Source organism: Nesoenas mayeri, assembly GCF_963082525.1.
Source record: "Nesoenas mayeri genome assembly, chromosome: 8".
NCBI lineage: Eukaryota > Metazoa > Chordata > Aves > Columbiformes > Columbidae > Nesoenas > Nesoenas mayeri.
This window is the reverse complement of record NC_137554.1, coordinates 17357955-17384865: the sequence shown is the minus strand read 5'-3', so window position 1 is coordinate 17384865 and position 26911 is coordinate 17357955. Positions and strand designations below refer to the sequence as shown.

General features: G+C 36.8%; 1 protein-coding gene across 1 annotated transcript in view; it reads left to right on the top strand.

Moving 5' to 3' along the window:
- Positions 1–26911, top strand: part of NEK7 (NIMA related kinase 7) — a gene marked incomplete at its 3' end in the record, with an annotated part of 66714 nt that overhangs the window by 20023 nt on the left and 19780 nt on the right. Inside the window, exons 4-7 of the mRNA XM_080348572.1 lie at positions 8319–8381; positions 8892–9002; positions 23749–23857; positions 26153–26260. Coding sequence (XP_080204698.1) covers positions 8319–8381; positions 8892–9002; positions 23749–23857; positions 26153–26260 — 391 coding nt within the window. The remainder of the gene's footprint in view (positions 1–8318; positions 8382–8891; positions 9003–23748; positions 23858–26152; positions 26261–26911) is intronic.

The following is a 26911-nucleotide window of genomic DNA, read 5'->3' as shown; positions in this document are numbered from 1 at the left end:
TAAGTAGATGTGGAATGCCTGGGTACTTGAAGAAAGTCATAAAGTCCAGCGTTTCACTGTTAACTATGAAATTTTTATAACTGTGCTTGCATTAAGAATACAGAGGCATTATAGCATGCATACTCTTAACAGTATTTCAAAAGTCAGTATGTATAGCTGTATTCTCACATCAGATTTACCAATTTTGAAAAAAAGATTTTTTTCAACTCCTGAAGACATAGTGCTGTCCGTATACAGGTGATAGTTTCTACAGTAGAAAAGCTTTCTTGTTCATTTTTTATTTATTCATTTAATGAATTCCTAAGGATATACTTGGTGATTAGTAGGAAACAGGGTTAAAGAGCTCTCCCAAATGGCTTTATCCTGATACTGTTCCAATTATCTTAGGTTATCCAACATATGCTGTTGGTATTCCATTGAATGTTATTGCCTAGTGTATGTCAGGAGGGCCTATGTTCTGTGCTATGTGAAATCACTTCCCATATGAAGGCTGAATGTATGTGGAAGTATTATTTGAATGGAAAGTGAGCTTTGGTTAACCTATAAGGGAAAAAAAAAATTGTAATTGTGCAATGAAATATTACCTGGAGTTTGAAAAGTTCATGGCAGCATAGAGCACTTGGCACAGGCATTTCAGATTGCATAGTTCGCATCTAAAGCTGTTCCATCTGAACAGAAGACCACTGTAATTTTTACTTTGCTTCTGTGACCTTCTCTAAGATTCCCTAGAAATACTTTTGTTAAATATAGTCACAATGCTTAATTTCACTGTAAAAATTGTTTTCCTAGATGTCTTTTGGTGAGGAAAGATTGCTTTTCTGAGGAGCTCTTCTGGGTCTGTTCTATGATAGTGCTTCTTGTTTTTAATTTCAGTCATGTTTTCCTTTATTCAAATTAAAATCCTGCCTTTTTTTTTTTCTTCTAATTTCTCATTAATGGAAACTCAGCATGGACAAAATGGGAGGAACACTTCTTTACAAAGGAGGGGCTCTGTTCTCTTTATTTTAGACCTGTGCATGGATTCTGCTTTCCACATCTCCACGTTGAGACTGTCTCTCTAAATGGTGTGCTTCACTTTAAATGACATAGCTGAGATCTGGACTTTCTTATACTTTCCCATTTTTCTGCCCTTTCTCATCTCACGTTTTAACTACTATATGCCTTCTTCTCTGATCTTGCAAGTGGTGTCTGTTCCACACCCTCCCCATTTTGTTTTCCTGGCTGGGCTGTGTGCATGGCTGTTCTCTTTATGTCTATTCAGTCACTGTTTCCCCATGTTTGTCTCTACCTTCAAGGTCTGATGTGACTTAGAATTCTTCACTTATCTTCTCTTCAAGAGTTACTGGATCTCTGGCCATTATTTGTTCCAAAAGAACTGCCAGTTTTGAGTTCTTAGAAGCTTTCCAACAAGAATGTTTATTTTCTGCTATTAAAATTTTATTTGGCTGAAATATGTACAATATTGATAAATGTTATATTAATGTGTACAAAATGTATGTTTGTGGAACTCAATGTGAGCAGAAGCAAATGGCAGTAAGATGCTGTGGGAGGAAGGACAAGCAGATGGTGACAGAAACCACTCTTTCTGTATTTGTAGTTGCCGCTGAGTCCAGTTAACAGGAAGAAGTAGTAGTATTGATTTGTTTTCCAGTAGGATGTGTAACAGAGTGAAAACTATTTAATTTGCAGTTTCTTTCTAGTAATTTAACCAGCAGAATACACATAACTGTTGGGTCTTTTTTTCTCCTTATATATACCCTTTATGCTTGATCACATGTGGTTTGCTTTCATTTAATTACATAAGGGGTATTTATAATAACTAGGTTCTCAGTTTTTGCATGGAACTACATTTGAGATGCTGTTGAAATATTACTGAAATAAAAATAAGAATTAAAACCCAAATCTTCATTACTTCACTTTTACTACACTTTGAGTCAAAGAAACATCAGGAAAGATGAACCACAGCTAAACTATGAATATAGCAGCATAAGTCTAGAGAGCTTCTAGATGAGTTTCTGGACACGTGTTAAGTCTGAGGTCCAAACTATACTGAAAGATCATTGCTGAGGAAGGAGCAGCACATCTTTGCCACTGCCACCCCACCCCACGGAACCTGTGTGACAGAACCCTGAGGTACCATGTGGCCTTCTGAGCCGTGAGCACTCTAGTGGTTGCTTCCAGGGGGAAGTAAGAAACTGCTAGATAATGGAATAAACGCTCATAAAAAAAGCCTTAAAGGGCAAAAGAGTTGTAAATGTCTGAAGTCAGTGACTGTAAGGTTATACGAGTTCAGTTTATGAGCTATTTTAAAGTAAAACTTAGCTACTCAAAATTTTAAACTTTTATGTGAAACAGCATATTTGAACAAAATTCCAGATTCATTACATTTCTGCCTTACATTGTTCTACCTTCTCTTTCATTCCAAAACTGGAGACCCTGGTGTTAGAGATTCAGACAATGAATTCTTTTATCTAGCACTTCCATTCATTATTCATTATGCATTGTCAGTGGATTGCTACTTTAGGCCTGTATTAGAGATAATTAATCTTAAGAAAAGACTTGTAATTTCACACTTTTTGAAGCTCTGTTGTCTCAGCACAGCAGTGCTGTGGTGCCAAAATACTCTAATGCTCATTGTTCCTATGCAGTATCACATCTCTTAATATTTATGTGCATTCAAGTCTCCATTTTGCTTGCTTGTCTGTAGGCTTATGTTACAGCAGTCATGTTTGCATTTTGCTTTGGAAATACTTTTTGGTATTTTTATTTTATACGTAATTTCAAGCAGAAATAGGTTGCATTGTTGTTTAAATGGTGAGGTTGGAAAGACCTTTGTCCTTTTCCATACTGAAAAAGAAAACTTGAAACAGTGATGGACTTCAGAGCAAGAGGAATCGAGTAGATTCCCAACTTGGTATGTCACTTGAGACGATGAGTTAAATTGGCTTCTGGTAATCGATCAGGTACAGTCTACACTTAGAAGCCAAGGCCTGGTGGTTACCAACGTGTTTCTAAACCTCCTTGCTATGCACATAGTCGTTCAGGAGCTCTGTTTGTGTGTATGAGCATGTATGTAAGAGCTTTACTCGGGAAGCTGATTTCATGTATTGCAACCTTTTTGTTGAGTATCTTACAATAGCTTAAAAACTATTCTAAAAATATCCATATCTCTTGGCAGTATGTAGAACTGATATTTCTAGAATACTGAAAAAATAAAACTATAATTACACCCACATGAGGGTACTGGAGAAGTGAATCAGTGTAAAGTTGCCAGATATCCCTTTAGTTGCTTAGCACACAGAAGGGAATATTTTGGAATAAGTAGCAACGTGTGCTTGTCCTTCTATTCTTCCTTTTTATGTTGTTGATTGCAGCAGGAGATGAGAAACTGAGAGCTAAAAATGGACTTTTTGTTTCACTTATTGCACTTGCTAAGTGGAAAAAAATTGCTAAGGTCTTTTAAAATGTTCTTTTAAGTATCTTCAGCTGTATTTGCCTAATTGTTTTCAGTTTTCACAGTAATTGCTAACTAAGGTATAGTGCTTACTTCAATGAGATTTTTTGATTACACACTTTGTGAAAACTGGCACATCATAAAAAGATCTAATATAATTTTTGCTTATTATTAGGTTTTCCTCAGCAAACATAATTCCTTTGTAGAAATGTTAATCTTATCATAGTCCTTGAAAACAGAAATTGGGGAAAAATAATTAAAATTTTAAATAAGAGTGTATTACACTGTGCAATTTGTGCTGACTGGAGAAACACACCTCCAACCTGAATTATCCTGTCATCCTGACCTCATAAGTGGAGTTAAGAATTATAATTTATTATTAGTCTAATTAATGCCCTAGAAGTCTAATCAAAATGCAGCAGTTTTTATTGCTAGCCAATTACAGTGATGCTAGTACTCGTAGTCTAATTACTGCTTGTTCCCAATAATCAATGTACACAAGCTTCTTCACGTCATCCTTCCAGTTTCCTGAGCACTGCTGGGAGGAGGATGCTGCTGGTGGCTCAGTGTGGGATGTGCCGGCTACTTTCAAGCAGTCAGTTGCTGATGGTTTGTGTTGATCCAAAAGCTTACTGATGTTAATCACACTGTTTTTGTTTAAACCTGTATTGTATCTTCTATAATTTGCTTAAGACTGTGCAGTTGCACAAAGCTGAGTTGAATCTAAAAATCAAGTTAGACATAAGTCATCTGACTGTAATGACTTCATAACAGTTAAGCCTCTTGGCTGTAAAGCACATGCTGCTAAAGCTAAATATGAGCTCAAAAAATAAGTTCAGTGCAAGGGAAGTCCAGCCAAAACATAGAAAGTGTGGTGTTTGGTGGGTATTTTTTTTGTTTGTTTTTTGTTGTTGTTGTTGTGGTTTTTTTTGTTTTTTTTTTTAATTATAGAGCTACAAACTCTGTGTGTGTGAGATAAATCTGTGTAACACACATAGCAGAGAGGAGGGAGCACAAGCTGACCTTTCAGGCTGGCTTGCTGAGTGATAGCAGCAGAAGATAGAATGAGTCTCCTTGCAAAGCTGCAAACTGTTATAGCGGGGATGGAGGTACGGACATCTCTTCACATTGGCCAGCTGGCAGTAAATCACAAGTGAAGGACAGCTTCTCCTGCGTGGTCATCTGGTCTGTGGCAGCTTCTGCACAACTGACTTCCTGATTGCTGCCAAGAGCCATGTTGGATTTTGACATGCATGTGAAAGGATGTTCTTAAGTTCTTAAATCTTTCATTGCGATTTCCGTTCTTCAGTGTAAAATGTTCTTCGGGCTTGAGTCATCTTCTGGTGATGAAGTGTGGAGGTTATCTCATTGTGTTTACAGTGGCCTCCTTGTGAGCTGACATGGCTTATTACACTAGAGGACTCTGATCTGAACTGCAGCAGTTGGCAAAATGCAAAGATAATCTATTCAGAAAGCAAATCTCTGCAAGCTGTTTGAATCTAGTATGATAAGTATCTTCAGAGGTTCTTCAAAGGCTAAGGATTGGGTGTGTTTTTTTTTTTTTTTTCCTTTTGTTTTGGGTTGTGTTTATTTTTTTTCCAAATCTTATTGTTGGAGGAGCTAATACTGAAATTCTGGATTTCTCAGAAATGCTACTTATAGTCTTTTGAGGTTAGATCCAGACCCAAGTCTAACGGAGAACCTTAAGAAGGATATAGAGTAAATCTTCAGATTGTCTGTCTTTGTGTTTGTAAGGATCAAAACACTCAGTTTTTCTGTCTTGCTTTACTTTGCTCAGGTAATGGTTGAAATATTCAGTTTATCCAAAGCTGTGACAAGTTTGCCACTCTGCCATATGAAGTGTAGTGAAAGTATAGGGAGTCATGTTTATAAAACTTGAGTTGGTCCTTTCATGAGAACGGTTGCTTGGTCTAGTCTATTCCAGGCTGTTTAATAACAAATTAGAAATACTGGAAATACTAACCAGAGTACACAAACAAAATTTTGCCTTTCTTTCCTGTGTCTTGATTCTAGATTTTTCACAGTCCTGAGCATAGGGCTTTATTTTTGTTTTGTTATTCCTCTATGAGAGGTACTGATTTATGTCCCTGTCAGAGGCATAGCTTATAAAAAAAATTTGCTCACAAAATTTGCTTGTTTAGGCATGTGGGGAAACACTCCTGGCATAGATAAGTTAATGTGCCTCTTGGCATGTTGAAACAGTCATTAACAGGTGCAAACTGCCCTGTTTTTTCATACAATGAAACTCTTTTGGTTTTGAATCTTGAAATTGTGCTTTGGGTAATTTCTTCCAATATTGCAAGTTGGATAACTTGTGTACAGTTCTCAGTCTAAAATTCTGTCTGCAACTTTTATTAGGTTCACTAGTCTGTTTGGAGTTCTCTGTCTATAGCTAATTTCTGTATCATTTATAACAAATGTTATAAATCTTGCTATTATCTTGAACTTAGCAAAAGCATGAAGCTTCAAGATGTTCCTCTATACCTGTCCCATTTTTCTACCTGCTTCCCACTACACACTTTCATTGATTGTTTTTGGAAGAGGGGATATAAAATTTTCCATTTGCTGATCTCTTAGGTTACAGACAAAGAGGACTATGATCTCATGCCCTCTCAGTACTTCCTCAGCTCGTGTGCTACTTCTTATATGTAGAGCTTTCCTAAGTGTTTCCTAGAAAAATCATTACAGTCCTTCATGACTGAACCAAATCCTAGGACTCCAGTCAATTGTCAAAATGATTAAAGAGCAGTGTTTTTTTCATTCAGAGTTGAGATCTAGAACAGATGTGGGCTGTCTCATCACCCTCACGAAGTTCACAACCTTAGTTCATAAACTATCCTTTGTCTTTTCCATCAGTGTATTTACCTCTGAATACCTTTATCTGCAATTTCATATACAGTACTACCTTTTTTCTCCTACTACATCGGAAATTGCCTTAATTTCTAGTGTTAGCATTCCTTTCTTATGACTTACTCTGCTGTGTTTCTGTTAACTCCCCCGAAGTCTTCTCCTTGAATAACTGCTTGTAGCTCAGTCTGTTTATTTCCCATTGTTCTGCTATTAATATACAACTAGTTGTGAGATGGCTTATTCCCTTTCTTGTAAGTAGTTTTGTATTCTTCTTTCTTTCTTTCTTCCTCCCTCTGTTGTTCTTCTTCCTATCCCCAAGCCTGGCATTTCAGTTCTTGACTTGCAGTTGTCTTTTTGTAAAAAAGTGAATCTCGTATCCACTCCAGGCTGGTTTTTTTTTGTTCCACTAGCTCTGAAGACAGAGATTGGATGTGTGCAGGGAAGTAGTGACTACTAAAGAGCACATGTGTGCTCTGTGAGGTCAGTGCTCTCCATGGCTGAAGTCTCTAGACTTCTTCTTTCAGAAGGAATGACAAACTCATGCATAGTAACACAGAAAATTAAATTGAGGTTTAGCAGATCAGATGTGGACTTCCTAATTTGTCTGAACTTCTCTGGGGAGACTGAAAGAAGGTGTGATTCACATGGACAGTTACGCAGTCAGTTTAAGAGATGACCTCCTTGCAGACATTCAGTACTCCAAGTGTTGTTAATCATCGTTTTTGTTTCTGGAGTTGGTGGTAAGATGTGAAATGGAAGTTGTCAGCTGTTGAGCTTTTGATCGTTTGATCTGATTGAAGCAGGTACCACTGATCTTCACAGCGTATAATACATCTTTCCTGGAGACTACCTAGAAAGAAATTATGTGCATTGAAAAGGTGTAACTGGAAAAGGTGATCTCATAAAAGTTGTAGCTATTACTAAAACTCATAGTGTGTCTCTATTATTCTAGGTAGCTCAAAATGTAATAGGCAGATGACACAGAAGTTGCTGAATGTGGTGTGTTGGTTGTGTGTGTGTGTTCTGGCTTTTTTTTTTTTTCCCCCTTCAGAAAGTAACGGCAAATGAGAGAGGAAGGGTTCCTTGAAGAAATAACATTTTGGTCATTTCTACGGGGAATAGTTGGTGGCAGTGTATGGAAATGCACATCTGAGAAAGTGAAGCGAGAAGGGAACGCAAAGGTGGTTAAAAAAATGAAGTGAAAAAGAAAGATATTAGATCAAATATAGGTGTGTAGAATGTGGATAAGAGCTCTAGCAGCAGGAGAAAAATACTCCAAACAAAAATCTAAATTAGTGAAAAATAATGTGGTTAACTGGAGGAGGCAAAATGAGATATATTGCAAAGTAATTTGGAACAGATGGGAGGTGGGGAAAAAATGAAGAGCAGGGATGTCGAACTGTAAAAGGCTGTAAAAGTCAAGGTGACAGATGAGGGCTTAGAAAAAAAGTGCTCTAGTAAACAAATTACTGAACCCAAATCACTTCTTTGCTTGCTGAAGGGGAGAAAATGGGAGAGAAAGAATTGGAGGTGACAGTGAAGTTTTGGTCCTGAGAGAGTAAAACTGTATGTGTTATTTGGAGTAGAAAATGAAGACTGTGGCAAGAGAGTAGGAAAAAAAGGGATGCGCAGTGCTAGAAAGAATCAGTTTGTGGTAATGGTGTGGCAGGAATGGGAGAGGAAGCTGACATTTGGATTAGAACCAGCTTGAAGACAATGTGCTAAATTATTGCTGTGTGTTTGAACAGACATGCGGAGGTGGCAATTAAGTCACTAGAAAGCTTGTTCTTACAAGGAACTTGAGGGGGCTAAAAGCAACATAGCAGAGAATCAGTACATCGGAGCATTAGGAATATTTCTTACTGCAGTGTTATGTCTTGCCATCAAATGCATAACTCAAGTTGCTCTATGAGTGCTATGAAATAATGATAATGATCATTCAACTTGCTATATTTTTGTCACTTAATAAAAATGTCTTATCTCTTGTGTATAGATATTTGATTTAATGGATGCCAAAGCCCGTGCTGACTGCATCAAAGAAATAGATCTTCTTAAGGTAAAATATTTGTTTAAAAAATGTGCAGCCATCGTCAAAGTACGTTAAGTTTTTCATAGATACATTTGAGGTGTCCACTGTTGTCTGTGTAGAGTTTTCATAAGCTTCACTTAATGAATTTTGTAATCTTCATTGCTTTAAAAAATAACATTGGGAAGTAAATACTATAGGAAAATGGGTAACTTTTCAAGTAGAAATTTCTGCTAAAACCACAGGTATTGTAAATAACTGTATTACAGTAAAGTACTGATTTTAAAAATTGACTTTGTTGTTTCAGATAAGTTTAGCATGCTATTGCATACATACATTGAAGCAAAATTCCTTTAAAATTGCAACTTCAGTCAGTATGTTGATCCTAAAATGCCATTGTGTTCTTGCAAAATGTTTATCTGTAAATGCTTCTTATTGCATTGTACTGAAATAGATATACATAAGAATGCTTCATATCTCTGTTTTAAAATATAAGATATGCTCTACACTAAAATGTGCATTATTATTCTGCTTTCTTAGCAACTGAATCATCCAAATGTAATTAAATATTATGCCTCATTCATTGAAGACAATGAACTGAACATAGTGTTGGAATTAGCTGATGCTGGAGATCTCTCTAGAATGATAAAGGTAGGCATTAACTTAAAAAAAAAATTAAACGCCTGTAACATTTAACTTCTTTCGTTAAACACAGTGAAAATGTCAGGAACTGTGGAGGAAAGTGAAGTGTTTGGACTCAATTTTTTAGATGTGTGCCCAATATTGGTGCTTATGTAAGTATTTTTAACACTGTTGACCAGAATGTAAGTGCAGATGGGGACATAACTAGACTGAAATTATATTAGTGCTGGGGAGAGGAACAAAAGTATAAAGAAAAACATTGTCACCTCCATTTAGAACAATCCATTTTGATGGCATCCCTGATTTTTGTCTCAATTGTGTTCTGTTTTCCAATATTCTATTATCTGTAATAGTAGTGAAAGCAGAGAAGGATAACCGTGTAAATGTAACTACTGCTACATTTATACAGTCCTAAAATTACATTTGGCCCTATGAAGACAACTGTGAGGCTGATGTGGCTCCTGGTGAAAATGCATTTGACGCCCCTGTTCTAGATCTTCATCTTCAACTGCTAACCACTTTAGCAAACACAATAAAGTTTAAAATGGAAATAACTGCATCGTTGTATAGGTCTGGTTAAATACTCCTTTATCTTGAGACTAACATACATTCTGAAAATATATTTTTATATTGGGTTGAAATCGCATGCAGTGAACTTACTGATATGTGGTTGTGCATTATGGGTTAATTGCTTTCTTTTGCAGTTTTAGAATATCTGTTCTTTATCTAATCAGAAAAAATTATCCAAGACCTGTTGTACAATCTTTGTATTCTGAAAAATATGTTAGCTTTTAACTAGCTTGTTTGATTTTTGTTTGTCACCTGACAACCACTGCCCTTCTTTTTCTACCTTTTTTCTACTGGGTCTTGGTTTGAGGATGTCCCCGATGTACTTTCTTGTGTTGTCAGCACAGTGTAACTCTGGGAACAGATAATGCCAGTCAATTAGCGTTCACTCAGCAACAGCTGGGCACAGAACAGCGTTCTGCTGTCCTGCTTAGGACCTACATGAATAGACAATGGTAATTTTTTCATTAATGACTTTCATACTGAATTGAGGTTTTTTTTTCAGCTTTTGAAGAATTTTCTCTTCTAAATTGATAATTGTAAGGTAGGACAGTCAAAATTTGGTTCTAAACATGCTGACAGCATTCTGTTAATATTTATATCCAAATCTGATATTTTTCTTCATCTCATGAATTATTCATTTGGTGGGTTTACATTTCATAAAACATAAAGGAAGGTTTGTCTTTTCTTTTGAATGTTCAGTTTTGACACAACAGTTATTAATATGAGTATTCCGTGACAGATTGCCTTGTGGCATGTCTGGTCTTATGACCCATTGAAGCTTTTTCTTTTTCCTCCACTTTTTCTTTTTTTTTTTTTTTTAATTTGAAATCCTGTGTGTGAATAATGACTTCTGCAGTGCAGTTGGCCTCATTACACCTTGCCCAAGTTGGTGGGTATTTCTTACAGGCTCAATCTCGGAGGCACTTTGTGATTGTCCTCTTAACACAGGGATCATGTTTAATGTAGCAAACTTAGATTGCTGTTTGATGTTAATGACAGCCTATCAGGCTATTATTAAATATGTATGAGGTGTCACAATGCACTCCATCTTCCTGCTGCTGGTGGTGGAAATGATTTGGTAGACTGTTTGGGTGGTAAGAGTTTAAATGTGGGATGCATCAGTTAACTAGCATCTTCTTAAAGAAGTATTTTTAACATTGCCTGACAAATAAATGATATGGAAACTTCCTAAGCAGAATGGCTGCCTATCACACTACTAAGGTAAATAATGATGTTGTGTTATTAAAACAAACAATGCTCTGTTTTCCAGTCTTCTTGATATAATGCAGTTCTGTGTTTGCTGGAAAATGTTGAGGCACCCACAGAAGAGTGTTTGGGTAGCAGGCTTCTTGTGTGATTTGTAGAAAGGATCAAGTATGTTTTTGAAATTGTAAATGACCACAGCTTGCATGACACTGAAACCAATGTTAATGTGAGGTAAAACTAATTAACTAGTTTACTTGGGTATTTGTTATGGCATTACTGGCACATCAGAGAACACTTGCAAAGCTGCTGTGCATCACAGTGCACCTTAATGAATTCTTTAGTTCTTCCATTAATGAACCACATCCTTCTTGCCCAGCTTTTATACCATCCCTCTTGTTACCTGTGAATAATACACTCTTTGTCCCCATTGAATAGACAACTGAGGAAAATCACTTGGTGCATTCATGTGGTTTATAATAGAATTCATAGAATCTGCTGTATGTCAAAAAAAAAAAAAAAAGACAGCTGTGCATTGGCATTTACAAATCATATAATGAAATTGGGGTGTCTTGTGTTCTCTCTCTGTGTTTATGTATATACATACACAGATTTAATCCACTTTACCTTATTTTTTTTAATTACCTCTGTCCCAGGGAGATGTTTCAGTACAGCCTCCATTTTGAAAAGTATGAGGATTCCAAACTGAGGTTTTCTTATCTTACATCTTTTAATGGCCTGGTAGAATTCTTGAATGTGGCATGTCAGTAATACTGAGAAGCAAATGTTTTCAGGGAGGGGAAATACTTACATTTGGTTTTGTGCTGGAATAATGTACCTCAGTACTGTGTAACCCCTGTGTAGGGGTGGTGAAAGAAGGAAAAATTCTTCAATTTCTGTATCTGTGAATTAGGTTGCTGGATACTATTACATAAAAAAATTACAAGTAAATAATTAGCGACTCTTGTGCTAGTTCCCAGTTGCTTTTGGTCTCTTGCTGGTGTGTCCAGTCTCTACTGTGGAACGTGGTGATGGTCCATAGCTACCAAGGCTAAGGGTAGTTCATGACAACTCCTTTTGTTACCTTGTAGTACCATCTCCTTTTGCAATACAAAAATATGTTGTAAAGCAGGCTTGAGGCTTGATGCCTTTTCCTGTTAGTCATGTTTTTTTTCCACCGCAAACAATGACAGGGCAAAAATTGTTCTGTGTACTTTTTTTAAAGAAACAATTTATATGTTGGATAAAGAAAATTCTGTAAATAAAGAAGAATCTACTAATTGCATTATTCAAGAAAATACATTATAATTCAGTGAAAAGAGCTAATTAGTAAATTCCGTGCTGAAGATGTTGAAACAAGGGTATTTGAATTATCTTGCAGAATAGTTAGCATATTATTGAAGATTAAATATAAAATTATTAGCAAGGCTTGTAAGAAGGGATGTTGTCCAGACACTGAAGTGTGGGGGGTTTTTGTGTGTTGTTGTTGTTTTTGTTTTGTTTTTTTTTTTTTTTAAATCGGCGATAAACTTCTAGGTCTCTTTCTGCGTGTATTTTTAGTTTTTCTGGCAAATAATCTTAGCATACAAAAAAATGCAAACTTTAAACTGAATATGTCATACAGATCTTAAAGAAGTTAATCATGCTTTGGGAACAAGCATGAAAGCTTTAATCTAAAAAGTTGAACATGTTTGCATCTTTCTTGAGATAGATGGAAAATAATTTGACTTCTACAAAATGTCACCTAGGCCCTTCACCCACTCTTCAGAGAACACTTTTTGGTTTGTTATTTTCAACTTTAAATAAAAACAACAACAGAACAAACACTATAATTAGCTAGCTAAAATAAGACAAATATTTAAAAACTTCTCATCAGTACAAAGTTCATGTTAATACCTCAGGTTCCTGTAGTTGGGAACAGTAAATTTTTATAGGACAGTAAAACACAGTGATAGTCATTTAGTTCCAAGCAACTGATGCTTATCTAAATAGCTGATTGTGGCAGCTGAAGCTCTGTTTAGACTTGTTTGAAATATCATTGATTATCATTGTGCTGCTCACCACTGGTGGATATTTTGGGCTTCACTGTGTGAAATTATATTGGGCAATTTCTCCTCTCCACATGGTCTGGGATGCAGATCCTCCTTCTTGTATTAGCAATGAGGTTTTTGGGAACGGATTAGCAGTACTCCAGGGCTGACTAACTTGCCTTTGCTGCCTTATGGAACAGCTTGCCTTTTTCAGGGGCTTAAAGAGTGGGAACAGTTTTAGCCTCAGTCCGTGGCAGCTTTGCCAGCCCAGAGCGCTGCTCCTGCGGTGTGAAGCCACCACCGCTCCGCTGCAGAATCCACGTGGCTGCAGCTTCAGTGTGTTACAGCGCTGAGGTGGCTCCAGAGCAGGGCGGTGGCCTTTGGGGAGTTAGAGAGATGTTGTAAGGGCAGTGGATTTGGAGAGAACAAAGGACGTGGGGCAGCTATTACAGTTTGCCCTGAGTGTCTGGTGGTGTCTGTGAGGCTGGACAGCACAGCATGGAGGGTTATTCTCGTCATTCTGAACTTAGGTTATGATCAGGGGCAGGTCAGGAACTTCTGCACGAGTTGCTTTTGTGGACTGAGTGGTTCATCTTGCTCTGCTGATCTTGAGCATGACAGAGTTGAGGGGGCACGTTTGTCTACAGAAGCTAATTACTTTATCTGTGTGCAAACTGGCTGCCCTGGATGGCTAGGAGCCCATGATTAACCGTTCTCTCACTGCAGTGAAGCTGATTACATTGCTAAGAATGGAAACTTGTCACTTGTGCTTTGTGTTTTGTTTTTTTTTTTTTTGTTGTTGCTGTGGTGGGTGTTTTTGGTATGTGGGTTTGGTTTTTTTGTTTGTTTGTTTTTTGTTTTCCCCTGAACTATTTTCTGGTGGATTGCTGTCCTGGGAATGTGCTAGAAATAGTTTTTCAGACAGTGGGGTTATCTGATGAATGTTGGTAGCACATGCTACCTATAGTTTGACTTCATTTAATTATAAGAATGATAATTTTCTTTTGCTGTGAAAATTGTAAGATTTTGGGGAGTGTGAAGTTAGGGAAACACCTTTGTAAGGAAGGGGTGCAGTGTCAGAATTTAGCAGGTCAGGTGTTTACCCCTTCCCAGGGCATGATCCAATGTTTTGGGACCCTCATCTATTAACTGACTATATTGTTTGACTATCTCTTTATCATACACAACATTGATTTACAGCTTTAGCAGTAGTAGAAGAAGGTTGACATTCATGTTTGTAAGGCTGGTGGGACAACGATGTCTCTGAAGTAGTTTGAATGGCAGTGTTGCATAAGCTCTACGCTGCTGTGCACACACGTGTGTAGCAGGACACTAACCGTGTTTGCTGTTAGGTTTGCCAAAGATTTAGCTGTGTGAGAATGTGTTTCCAGTTTGTCAAAATATAACAATTTCATGCTAAGAAGTTGCATGCCAGCTGCCCACTTGAGGGTGTACGTTTCCAAAAATGTTGTATGATTTAGTAGATGGTTAAGGAAAAATATATTATTCTGCCAAGATGTTTGTTTGTTAATCTGTTTATTTAATTTAAAATGTAGCTGCCGTTTTATCTGGAATACCGTAAGCCCCTTTAGCCTTGAAACAGAGACTTAAAACTTGTAAAGGGGATTTTTCTTGCAATAATGGCTGCGAAACTTACCTAAACTTAAATTCTTCTAACACAAGTGTTTGTATGTGCTTAACAAAAATTGCTGGAGTGTAGCAGCCAAAGTGGAGAATTTCTATACATGTAGGGCTGTGCGGACCTCTTGCATCCCTTAGTGATGACAGTATTGCGTACTGCCTGAGTGACTATGAAAGCGCTTCAACCTGTAGTGTGGGTGAATGAAATGGCTTTGCCAGAAATAGCTTTTTCCAAATGCTTTGGATGGACTGGAGCTCTCCTATCCCTCAGAGGGTATTTATTTTTTCTAACAGCACAGGGAAGGGAGTAATCTGAGATGGCTGTGGAGAAGGCAAAAGACTAGGCAGACACAAGTAGGCTGGGTCAAACAACTAAGTGATCCGTAGGTGGGCAGAAGAGGATCTGGCTGGGAATAGGGAAGACAAGTGGACTGGGACTAACTGGTTAGCATTTTTTGAGAGAAGGCAGAAGTTATGACCCAAGGCATTTGAGACTGAGGATTATAAGAGACTGAGGGTAAGAGTAATGGATTGGGAAACTGTTAAATGGGGGTCCCGGTACTGGACACGAGCACATTGAGATTAGAGAAGGGCCAGTGTGTTGCCAGAGAGCAGGACAGACTGGTCAAGGATCCCAGAGACAAACTGGCTGCCAGCAGGGAGAGAGCCTGGGTGGGATAACCTGGACTGGCTGGGAATAGGGTGGGTGTGTAAGTGGAGAAAATGGGATGTTGGGAAGGAACAGGTCTGGGTTGGAGGCAGAGAAGGGGCAGGTTGCGTAGGAATTACAGATCAAATATAGGGGAACATGAAGAAGCTGTCCTATAGCATACTGCCGTGTGCAGCGTGGAATGGCACTCAAGGTCAAGACCACTTTTCTGATGCTGTCAGCAGGTGTGAATGAAATCCTCTGGCAGTACCCATCCCTTACCTGCTGCAGGATGATCTCTGTTGTGTAGGTTACTTGGTCAGCTGCAATACTAGCTGTGGCTGGAAGAGTGCTGACGCTGGTAAGCACAGCAATGTAATAGAGAGCCTGCATTTCTGTAGTTATTTTAATGCTTTTTAAATCTAGCGAATTGCTTGTAACTTAAGGAAGCGACAGTGAATCTGCAAAATCAAACATTCAAAGGCTAAAAAATCCTACAACTGAATACCTTGCACTCCAGCAAGTTATAGGTTTATTTCTTCTTTTAAGAACCGCTGCTCTATTCAGTGCTAAGAGTGCAGCTACTCTGAGTAGAAATCATGGTGGTGCAACACGTGCACCATCATTTGTCACATCTTTGCTGCCTTCTTTGCTGCAGTGGCCGTTTTCAAGGCAGGGAATTCAAGATAGACAAAGGTTTCATGGTTAATAGAATGGAATACTTTTCCGAGGACCATCCTTTCTCACTGTCTCTGGTATTATTCCTAAGGGATACTGTATAAAGCACTTTAACCACTATTTTTGTTGGGAATTGTAATTGCTTATTCTGTACTTCTAATAATCAAGATAAAACTCTGGGGTTTGATTTGTAGAAGTATCGAGCATTCACAGCTTCATCTGTTCCGAGTGGAAACTGTGCTTTGAAGATGAACTGTTTCATAAAGCTAAGTATGTTGGAAAGGAGGTGCTTAAAGTGGTGCCAGAATTAATTAACACTTTTGATCTTAATTCTTTGCCCCTATTCTAATTTTTAAAATGGGGATATTTCTACCTCATCATTTCTAAGGCCATTTGTGAAGATAAACTTCACAAAGTTTATTTTATTAATTCGATATTCCAATGATGTGTATCAGGAAGCTGTACCTCTCCCTAAAACTTACATTTAATAACAGGTTTTGAATAGTGCACAGTAAATAAAGCCTAGAGCCGTTTTCAAACAGCTCATTAGCTGAATGTCATGAATGAATGAGAAAAGAGTCTTTTGACATAAAGAAAGAAACCAGAACTGAAAATTGTGCACACATACTCTCAAGGGAGAGAAATTACGGTGGCTTTAATTTTGAGATTTTTTCTTATATGTATATTTATGTCCAAATACTCGACATCGTGATTATGGAAAAGCATTTTTAAAGTAGTCTGTTGTGCATGTCTGTATATATTCTTTTCATGATACTGATTTATCAGGGTCTATAAATGTGAATTTTAAAATTTGGAATCTGGTTCTTTTGGTTTTCAGCAGAATCTGTGTCTCTCATGTGCTTTTATTTTTTTTCTTTCTCCATGACTACTAGACTTAAAGAACAAAAAGCCCACTACCCACATCACCCCCCCAGTGCCAAACCTCCTGGACTCGTAGTCTTTTTCTTTAGCGCATGGTTATGTTTTATAACATAAAGCAGTGTGGCACCTTCCTGAAGCTACATCACTGATAAACATTAAAAGCTGCAAAATATTTTTTTCTCAATTTGTTTTCATATTCTATATCACCTTTGCTCTTAGCTTTTTTTTATGTATTCATTTTTGAAAAGACTGTAAAAAAAATAGTGTAGCTTGAAGAAGTGTCTAATGTATTAAGATACTGTAATACAGTATGTGCTAATTATAGATCAAAGCTAAATTATTTATATGTGCCTTTTCCTAAAGTAGAAAGTTGGGGCTTTGAACCAGTCAGTCTGATTTTTGCCACGAACCTTTTTTAAAGCTGCTATAAATATTTCTTCTCAGTAATTAAAAAATAGTGCATCCTTATTCCCCAAGCCAAGGTGTACATCCCTGCCAAGGCAGCAGAGGTAGTTCTGGAGAGCTTCTGCAACCCATACCCCTGTGCCACCTGTATGTTACCAGGCTGCCTGACAGGTACTTGACCGTCCCTTCTGCCCTCAACTGCAGGTAGCAGCAGTTTGCCATGTGAAGGTGACGTGTGTGCGCTGGTGGCAGGAGAGCTGACCAGTCCTGCAGTCTGTAACCAGAGGGGTAATTGGGCTGGGTAATTGCCAGGCAGCCTTGTTAGTTTTTCTGCAGATCAGCCATTGTCTGTGTCTGCTGCTGGAATGAGGAGAATAAATGGGCAGATTTTCTGCTGAAATAATTAGACCATCGACACTGTTTTGTCTTGTGGACAGTCCCCTTCATAGACATCACACCTGAAGCTGATGTGTAAGCAACCGGCTGTACTTGCAGGGAGAGTAACAGTGTCAGCTGTGAAAAGTTAACTTGATGTTAAACTTCATTTAACTACTACCCAGGCTATTCAAATAGCTCTAACTGGGGCAGAAATGCTGGGGGTCTTTCATTTCCACATTTGCCCACTGGTGCTGGAATTGTCTGACTCCACAAACATTTACAGAGCAGGAGAATGGAAAGATTTTATTAAATAATAGTTCTGGGTGCTTTTCTTGTTTGAAATGTCCTGCAAACAACACTTGAAGATTATTTTTAATTTTTCACACAGTTTTTTTTGAAAAATTTGCAGTATCCATGTTTGTGCTGTATGAATAACTTGCTGAGAATGAAGAGAGAGGGGTTTGAATTTGTTTGCCTTATTTGTAGTAGAAAGAAAGAGTTAAGATAGCCTCTGTATTTACTGAGTCATGGTATTACTTTTTATTAGGAATAATAGTTAATGATTCAAGCAGGAGTTTCACCTCTTTGTGCTGTACCAGTTTTCCTGAGGGAATTTATGGGAGAAAGATGCATGTAATCAAATACTGTTGGATTTAAACACGTGGCTGTGTGTTTTAAGAGGCCCTGCTCAGCAGTAACAGCAGAGACAATGACAATTATGCAGAATTGGAAATTTTATTTTAGTGGCTCTGTAAGTAGATCTGATTTCAGTGGGTGGTCTTTATCTCTGAACACCGTGTGTTCTTGATTTTTTTTTTTTTTTTTTGCATGAGCAAAAATATTAAGTGGAACAGAGTGACTGTAGCTGGACTACTCACTAAGGAAAAATGGAATTAATCCTTGCAAAGGCTGTCGGATAAATATATATATAAAGTGACTGTTCAGAGCTTTCTAAGGGAAAGTCTGACTAATAGATTATTAGCATGAAATAATATATTCTAAAAATGGGAAAAGCAACAGTTTTGAGTTGAGATTTTCTTGCAAGGCTTTTGTAACTAGTTGTCTTTCTTTTGTGTGTGAAAGAAGATTGTGCTTGAGAAGATGTTTCTCTCTCAGTTCTATGATGTGGGTGAGGTGGGTTATTTATTTATTTTAGGAAAGACCATATTTCAATTCTACGAATTTGGCCTTCTGATGCTAGTAGATACTTCTATTAGAACAATGATTTTGTCTATGAGTTTTTGTACTGTGTCTTAGTCTTTTGTTGCTATTAATTAAATAAAGATACTTGTTGTATACTAAGAATCACTAATAGAGGAAGAATGATATTTTTAAAATGCATTTTTTGTGGATTCTGGAAGATAAAAATAAATGTGCGGCATCTTCAGTAAGTGGAGATACAAACAACTCTAAAGAAAAGCTGGAAAAAAGAACCAGATAATTAAAAAAAAAATATATAATTCCTATTAAGTCACTTTATTTGCCAAGTACTTGATACTTTCTGTATGTTCAGTTAGATGTGAATTTTTTTTTTTAATTTGTTCTGTTTTTACAACTGAGACAGCTGCTATTCTTGAAATGTAGACAAATTTGATCACCTCATGATCAAGTTGGATGAATGGATCAAGATGTGATGGAAACTTCTATTTTTGTTCTCCATAGCAAGGAAAAATGTCAGAAAACTTACCACAGTCTGAAGAGATGGGCAGCTGAATTGATGACTAGAGATAGCCAGACAAAAAACCTGGGACTCTGCTTTCCTACTAGAACTATATAGCCTTTTAAATAGAAAGTAAGACTTATGTAGAAACTTAATTTCTATATATTAAATATAGGAGTCTCTGCTCTTTACTCCAAAATGCAGAGGTGTTGCGGTCCATCTTCACTGCTTCATCCTTTTGACCCTGCACACCTTTGCCAGTTCTGGTTTGTTGCTGTTGTATTCCCAGAGTGAGAACTCGTGCTTCCATAGTTTTCTATCCCAGCCGCCTGACCTCTTTCCTTGCTCTATTCTCTCTGCTAGTCCATTTTAAGAGACTCCCAAAGAAACACAGGTAGAAGTGGCCGAGAAATTCATTGTGTTCCATGTAATAATCCCTTCTGCATCACTTTGCTCTTGATGGAGTTCACATGTCTGCCCACGAGTATCTGCTTGTTGAATCACTGTGTTCTGATACGTCTGTACAATAAAATACAGAAATATAAAGGTATGGGCTTTTATTACATCAGAAGTGAAGTAATGAGAACAGGCAGAGATGATGAAGGTCCTCATCAAAACTTGAAAGGAAAATGAATCTGTTTAAAGCAAGGAAATGGTTGTTCTCATTTTATTTTCCCCCAAATCTTCTCTTTCAGAAGACAACTCTAGCCTGGAGAATGCACAGTGAAAAATCCAGGTATATGTCATTGTGGGCTTGTTTGACACGTTCACAGATTTTTTTTTTTTTTTTATAATGACTGTGCAGAATTATTTCAATGATCAGTTTCATTTTTCTGCAAGAGATGTTTATAAATCTCTTGTATTTATATAGTTCAGTTTGCTTCTTAAAACACTCATTGGGTGTTTTTTAAAATATTTTAAATTTTATTTCTATTTTTTTCCGATTCAAGAAGTCTAAACCAGGCTAAATCACAACTTAAAAGTCTCTGAGACACTGTCAGAACTGAATGCTATATTTTTTCCAAACATGATTACTGGGACATAGGCAGTCATCCCAAATTGTACTGTAATCATCTATGCTCATTGTTCTTTACTCATCTGTAGGAAATTCTGAGTTTTATAAAAGCCAAGCATGGTCCTGCATATTCCCTTTAAAAGTGTTCTCTGAACTGTGCTTGTTAAACTTAGAAAAGACCATCTGCTAATTGCTGTCACTTTTGCTTTTGGGATTTGACCTTTAAAGCATCATCTTTAGAAACTCAGTATAATATAATTCCATGCCATATAATTCCATTCCATAATTCCATATTGACTTTAAACTTTTTTCTTTATCCAAGAAACTGAATGGCATATGCTGTTTAGGTACAGGGCAGCTATATTCAACTTTACTAGGATGAAAACATTTGGAGAATAATTTTTCTTTTAGTAGTTCATTAGAGAAAACCAGGTGAGTTCTGTTTCTCTCATAAGAAAACCGCTTAGTCATTCCATTAAAAGGAATGAAAAGATGAACCGGTGATGTAACCCACCTACATTAGAGCTCTCTAAGGCAGATAAATAGCAAATTTATGACAAAAATTAAATGACTAAATTACAATTTTATCTGTACTGATATTGTGAAAGCTCTTCGAAGTAGTTTTTTGTGATTCCATTATCAAAGACAGAGATATGGCTTTTGAAACAATTCTTGCTGGGAGACAGTCTGCTGCCTGAGCATGCCTGGTATTCTCCATTTGCCTGAGAAAACAATAGTTTGCAATACTGCCTGAATTTTTAATGCACACATATAAGCAGTTCCCTTTTTGCCCAGTTTCAGCTATATTGAGGCTGATCTTTCACCTGAGACAGTACTATGGTTTTTTAATATCACATCCTAGAAGGCTGGTGGTTTGAGGGACATCAGGACTGCCCTTTGAGTCTCAGATGGGTGGAAGAAGCAGAACAGTGACATGTTGAAGATGATAGTACTTTAGAGTGCTGTATGTCAGGCTATATTCCTTTGAGGTCAATTCTGGGCAGGTAACAGCAACTGGTGTACAGTGGGAGGTATCGGTGTTAACTTAGCTTGATTCTGTGGACCTTGGGATGTTTGAGATGTTACAGCACTAGGCAGTGAATTAGTTTCAGTATTAACTGCTTGTGGTGCTTCTATGCTCCGCTACAATAGAGGTTAAAAACTGCTGTTTTGTCATTGTCTTCTGCATTTTGGCTTCCCTTTAGGAAGGGAGAAAACCCCACAACCATTAGAACTGTATTTTGCATTGTGGACTGTTTTAAAATGGAGGAGAAAGAAAATAATCCTACTTTGAATATAGTTAATTTGCACTAGATGAATTAAATTATGCTGTTCAGCATAAAATAGGTTTGACCATGTTTTCCATCAACTTATATTCCTTGTTAGAAGGTAAGGTTCTAAACAGGAATGGAATTCCTTTTCCTCATTGATTTTCTCAGAATTAACACTGTCTGTTGTACTGTTTCCTAGAAACACATAACTTGTTTCAGTAGCTAATTTTGCAAAATCAGTCTTTTTCGTAGTGGAGACTTTTCATCACTGTTTTGGCTATTGATGGATAACAGCCCAAGAAAACATTGAAAATATGTATTTTGATGGAAGAAGATAGTGTAATTAATTACTACAGAAAACAATGTTCAGTCTGTTTATTTTAAAGATATTGGATTACTTTTAAAGCTATGCAAGAGAAAATGGTGCCCATTTCTTTGTTTAGTTCAAACATCGTTAGCAAATCTAGCAGCTCTCTTTTGCATCCTCTTTAGATGGATAAATTCTACAGGGTTATTAATATTACTGATGCTTTCAGGAAGAGAAGTTATTATCACACAAAATTATTAATGCCTTCAGTAGAATGAGACTATGTCTTAACTGTTGTTATATTGCATGCCTGCACGGTAAGAACTGAAGCTGATTTTATAGTGTACAATCAACTACAGTGTTACAGATGGCAAATAAATAAAATGTTAAAAGAATACTTGTTCATAAATACTTTGAAAGTACACTGATGTTCTTTAAGTACATCAGAATGGAAAGCTGTAATGGAAAATCTTCCCATTTCAGACACTTTGTGAATGGTGTTTCATCACTGTTTATGCTTTGGTTCGGGTTAAAAAAAAATAATATTTCAGAATGTTTAAGTACCTAGTTATAATTATGATAATTTCAGAATGCATTTTAAATCAAGGGACTATGCTTTCATGTGCACATACTTACATGTATTGTGTATTTGTTTTTAAATGAAAAGAAACCTGGTCTCCATCTTCCTGTTGACATCAAACAATCCTCTGATATGCAAATCCAGCTATGGGGAGAAGAGATACACGGGGTTTGTTTGGATTCGGTCCAAGACTGAGAGAAAATTGTATTTAAAGAAGTAATTTATATGCTTTGCCTCATTTAAATGAAAATGCATTTTGAAATAATCCCTATAACTAAAGCCATTTTGGTGAAATGTTGTGATCCTTTGTATGACAGATGCATTTTGCCATAGCTGGTTTAAAAACATTGTTCTCATGCTCCTGCATGTCTCTGTAATGTGTAGATGCAGCTGTCAACTTCTCAGTTGTGCATTTTAACATAGTGTATGAAAATATTTTTATTCTTCCGGAGTAGTAACTGTTCATTATATAACTTTGTTAGCATGTGCATGAATGTGAAGTGTGTGTCTGTACACATGCTATTAAAATACACCTAAGTACTTTGCTTTACATCTAAACTTTTGTTGATATTAATGCTGTTCGTGTATTTTCTTTGTGTGTTTAATTTTAAAATCTGTCAAAATATGAATCTTTAAAAGAAGAGACTAAACAACCAATGATTTTGCAGTCCTCTTACCTTTAGCTGCAAAATACTTAATGATCAAACTTGCACGTTTTAGCATTGGCTGAATTCCAGATTTTCAGTACGTATTTTTGGAGAACCATGTTATTCCGGTGTCTGAATATAATATGTGAAGGAGATGTGTGTAGCAGAGCATAATTATGTTTCACGTGAGCTTTAACAGGCCACTGAACTGTTACCAGTGATTGGTAATGGTTGCTTATACAGGATGGGAAATATTCGAACAGGAGTTATAATAGATCACTCTTAAATTTGCAGAAATTGCAGTTCTTTTAATCCCATTTTATGTATTGCAGAGGTTTCTAAGGCTAATCTGATAGACTCTTTGTACACAATCTTTGTGATTATGTGTCACTACTATTTTTTTTCTTCTATCTAGAAAATGATTCTATGGAAATCAGTGTTGTTTTAAGGAAGTATTTCATGTGGAAAGTCCTGCAGCACATACCTTTATATCTGACCTTTATTCATTCTGTGGCCCCTTACTCTGTGCTAGACTGTTCTGACCACATTAACAATACTCAGTGCAGGATTAAATACCATGTAAATCCTTCTTTGGGACAGCAGTTTTATTTCATTGATGTCATTTGTGGCTCTGTGTGTTGACTGACTTAAACACATACATTGATATGTGTATTAATATTTTAGATGAAAGCTTTCTGTGCCAAGAAATTTTGTTAAACTTTTCTCATTAGGTTGTGAGCCTCTTGTATTTGTTTTTAAAATATTTTCTAATTTTTTTTTTTGTTATTTTATGCAAGTTTTAAATTTTAATAGTCAGTGTCCATCCTTTTTTCTTTAAGCATTTTAAGAAACAGAAGAGGTTGATTCCTGAAAGAACAGTTTGGAAGTACTTTGTTCAGCTGTGCAGTGCCTTGGAACATATGCATTCTCGTCGTGTTATGCATAGAGGTAATTAGGATCAAAGATGATTTGTCTTTTTAAACCTTTTACTATGTGAGAATTAAGCTGGTTCAATGCAAATGACACCAAATAACATCATAGTGGTTTTTTGAGGGCTGACACAATGTATGTTTCTGTAATGTTTTACAAGTAATGGAAAAGTGTAATAGGAGGTTGTGGCTGTACATTTGTGATAGGCATTTGTTTGCAGCAATGGCTTGTGATACTAACTTTTCAAAGCAATTGATAGTTCTGTAAGAGATGGACACCTTGCTGCTCCTACCTCTCTGCTTGTTCAGTTCATTGTACTGGCTCTTATTTTCTGTCCTGTTCTTATTCTTCTATGTTTGCCCATTGTCTCTCCCAAGTATTATTACTTGTATTCTTGCACAGCTGCCCATCCATTCTTTTCACCTCTTGCACCTGTTTTTCTTAACTCCTGCAATGTTTTCTGGTGATATATAGGCCCTTCTCCCACTCCCTTATCTACTGGCTTATGCGCAGCCATGAGCATTGTCCCCCCGCTCTGCTCCTCTCCACTATTTCCAATTTTCTGTGTCAAGTACTGTGTCCCAACAGCCCTTGTAGTTGCCAGCTGTCCATGTCAGGTACTAAATCTCTTTTACCCATTTTAAACCTCTGCACTGCTGTCTCCTCTGTATGTTGTCTTCATTTTGCCTTGTAACTCTGAGTCAAAGAAAACAGATCATAGTATAGATGCTTCTTGGATGTACAACTTTTCTTCTTTTTTTTTCTTTTTGCCTTGGAAATGTCTCTGGCTATGAGTTGCAAGCTGTATATGGGCTGTTTCCCTGGGTTCAGGTGAAATTACATGTCTTAGTTTGGTGTCTTCCTTCTGCTGGGATGCAAATATACCGGCCTGAAAGCAAAAGTCCCTCGATCTTTGCTGAGCTTTGTTGTTTGCAGCTAGAGATGTTGCACCCTTCAGCAGATCAACTTGGATGCCATTGCTACTGCAAATGGCCTTCTCTCGTCATCTTCATTTTTTTTTTTTTTCCCCTTTGTGCATTTTTGTACAGATACCTGCAAGTACAAATTATACGAAGAGAAAGACATGAAATAATAGAATCTTTCCATAGTCATTTAATGCTTTTATGACTAAACAACTTTATTTCAGTATATTTCAGCTCAAAACCCAAATGAACTTAAATATCTTAAACTGAAATGCTACCTTCAAAGCTTCTGGCAAACCTATGGCAAATCTAACAATTTGATGGTTGCACACCAAAACCAAGGACAATTAAAGCCATTTTTAAGTTGAGCCGATATCTCTGTTGGACTGTTGCACAAGGAGTGATCCAAACTCCTGAAAACTAGGTCAGATAACAGCATAATATAATTGCTCTCTCTTCCTCTCTAAAGCTTATAAAGTTTTGTAACTTTTTATTTGAAACCTGAAAATGCTGGTGTCTGAAGCGTTATTAACCATTCATTTCACTGTACATGTATCTTAAGCAACCTGTGATCCCCCCTTATCAAAGTTAGGTAATTTTATTAGTTTATTAAGTTTAGAGCCACAGTGCGTTGCTCTTGAGCTGAGTAATAGCTGAACACGCTTGCTAAACAAATACCAGGTCAGTTTATTTAGAAGACTAAGAGGGTAGGTACCTTGTTAAAAACCATAAAATAAAAAGGTTTACTGTTGTCTCTAAAGGATTGGATTAAAACTTAAACTGACTATTTCTTGTGAAAAATAACTGTCTGGGGTATACATCATTATTTTTCTTTGTTTCTACTTGATTATTGATGAGTTCAAATAACCATTCTCCAGAGTAAAACTTGCCTCTTTTTTAATGCCTGCTATTAAAGAGAATCGCTTACCTATTTCAAATAAATAGCATCATGCCACTATGGGTAATCTGATCAGCAAAAGCCATGAAGAATGTTTTACAATTCTTAAAAATGTTTTTGGTCTGTTACTTAAGACATAATGAGAGGTTTCCTAGTTCTAATGAAAGCTCTTTTATAAAGTAATAATGAACTGCCTGTATATGCTTCTTTGTGTATAGAGGTTTTTTGGTTTTGTTGTTTGTTTGGTTGTTTGGGTGTTGTTGTTTTTTTTTTTTAAAACTTTCCATGGTTCTTAATTTTTTGCTTCAGTGACGCTTATACTATTAAAATAGTTAATTTGAAATTCCTGGACTTTCATTCTGAACAGTGCAGTCAAATTTTGTCAATATTGGCTGTAAATGAAAGTCTCTTTTGGTCTATTATTAATGGAGCAGTAGCTGTTCTTGGAACCTAATTGTGACTTTTAAATGTCCTTTTTTTCCTCCTCCCTAGATATAAAGCCAGCCAATGTGTTCATTACAGCTACAGGGGTAGTAAAGCTTGGAGACCTTGGACTTGGTCGATTTTTCAGCTCCAAAACCACAGCTGCACATTCTTTAGGTAAGCTTTCTGAGGTACAGGTGTTGGGGAGGTGGTTTTTTTTACATGGTGGTAATACTGTGCCTGCTCAAGAGGAGGGAGAAAAAGGTTAGGTCCAGCTAAAGTGTTTCTTAAATAACAATAATAAAAATCAGCACCATGGACAAATACAGAAAGGCTGTAACACTGTGGTGTCACTTTCAGCAGCACAGATCAGTGGGGTTTGGGTGGGGGGCTTTCTGCTCATGTGTTTTGTGGGTTTTTGTTAGTTTGTTTTTTCCTATGAATCACTCAATATATATTCCTGCCTGAAAACAAGTCTTTATGACTAGTGTTTTCTAGAAATGCTAGGAAAAAAATAAGATGAATAATATGGATGCATTTTTTAAAAATTCATTTGAACTTTAATCGGAGTTGGAGAGAATCTAGTAATTTTGTGTGCTTGTATGGGTAGCGCTGATGACTTGTTGGTTATGTGCTTTGAAAGAGATAATGGACGAGCTTCCCTGGTTTAATGTGGAGTTTCTCAATATAAGCTAAGTAAGCTGAGGAGAAATCAGAATTAGGATTTATGAACCATAAATACTTTAAAACCTAACCAAAGAACAAATATCCAAGAAAACTTATTTTTTTAAGAATAAAAAGAAAAATCTCTGAAATGCCCAATTTATT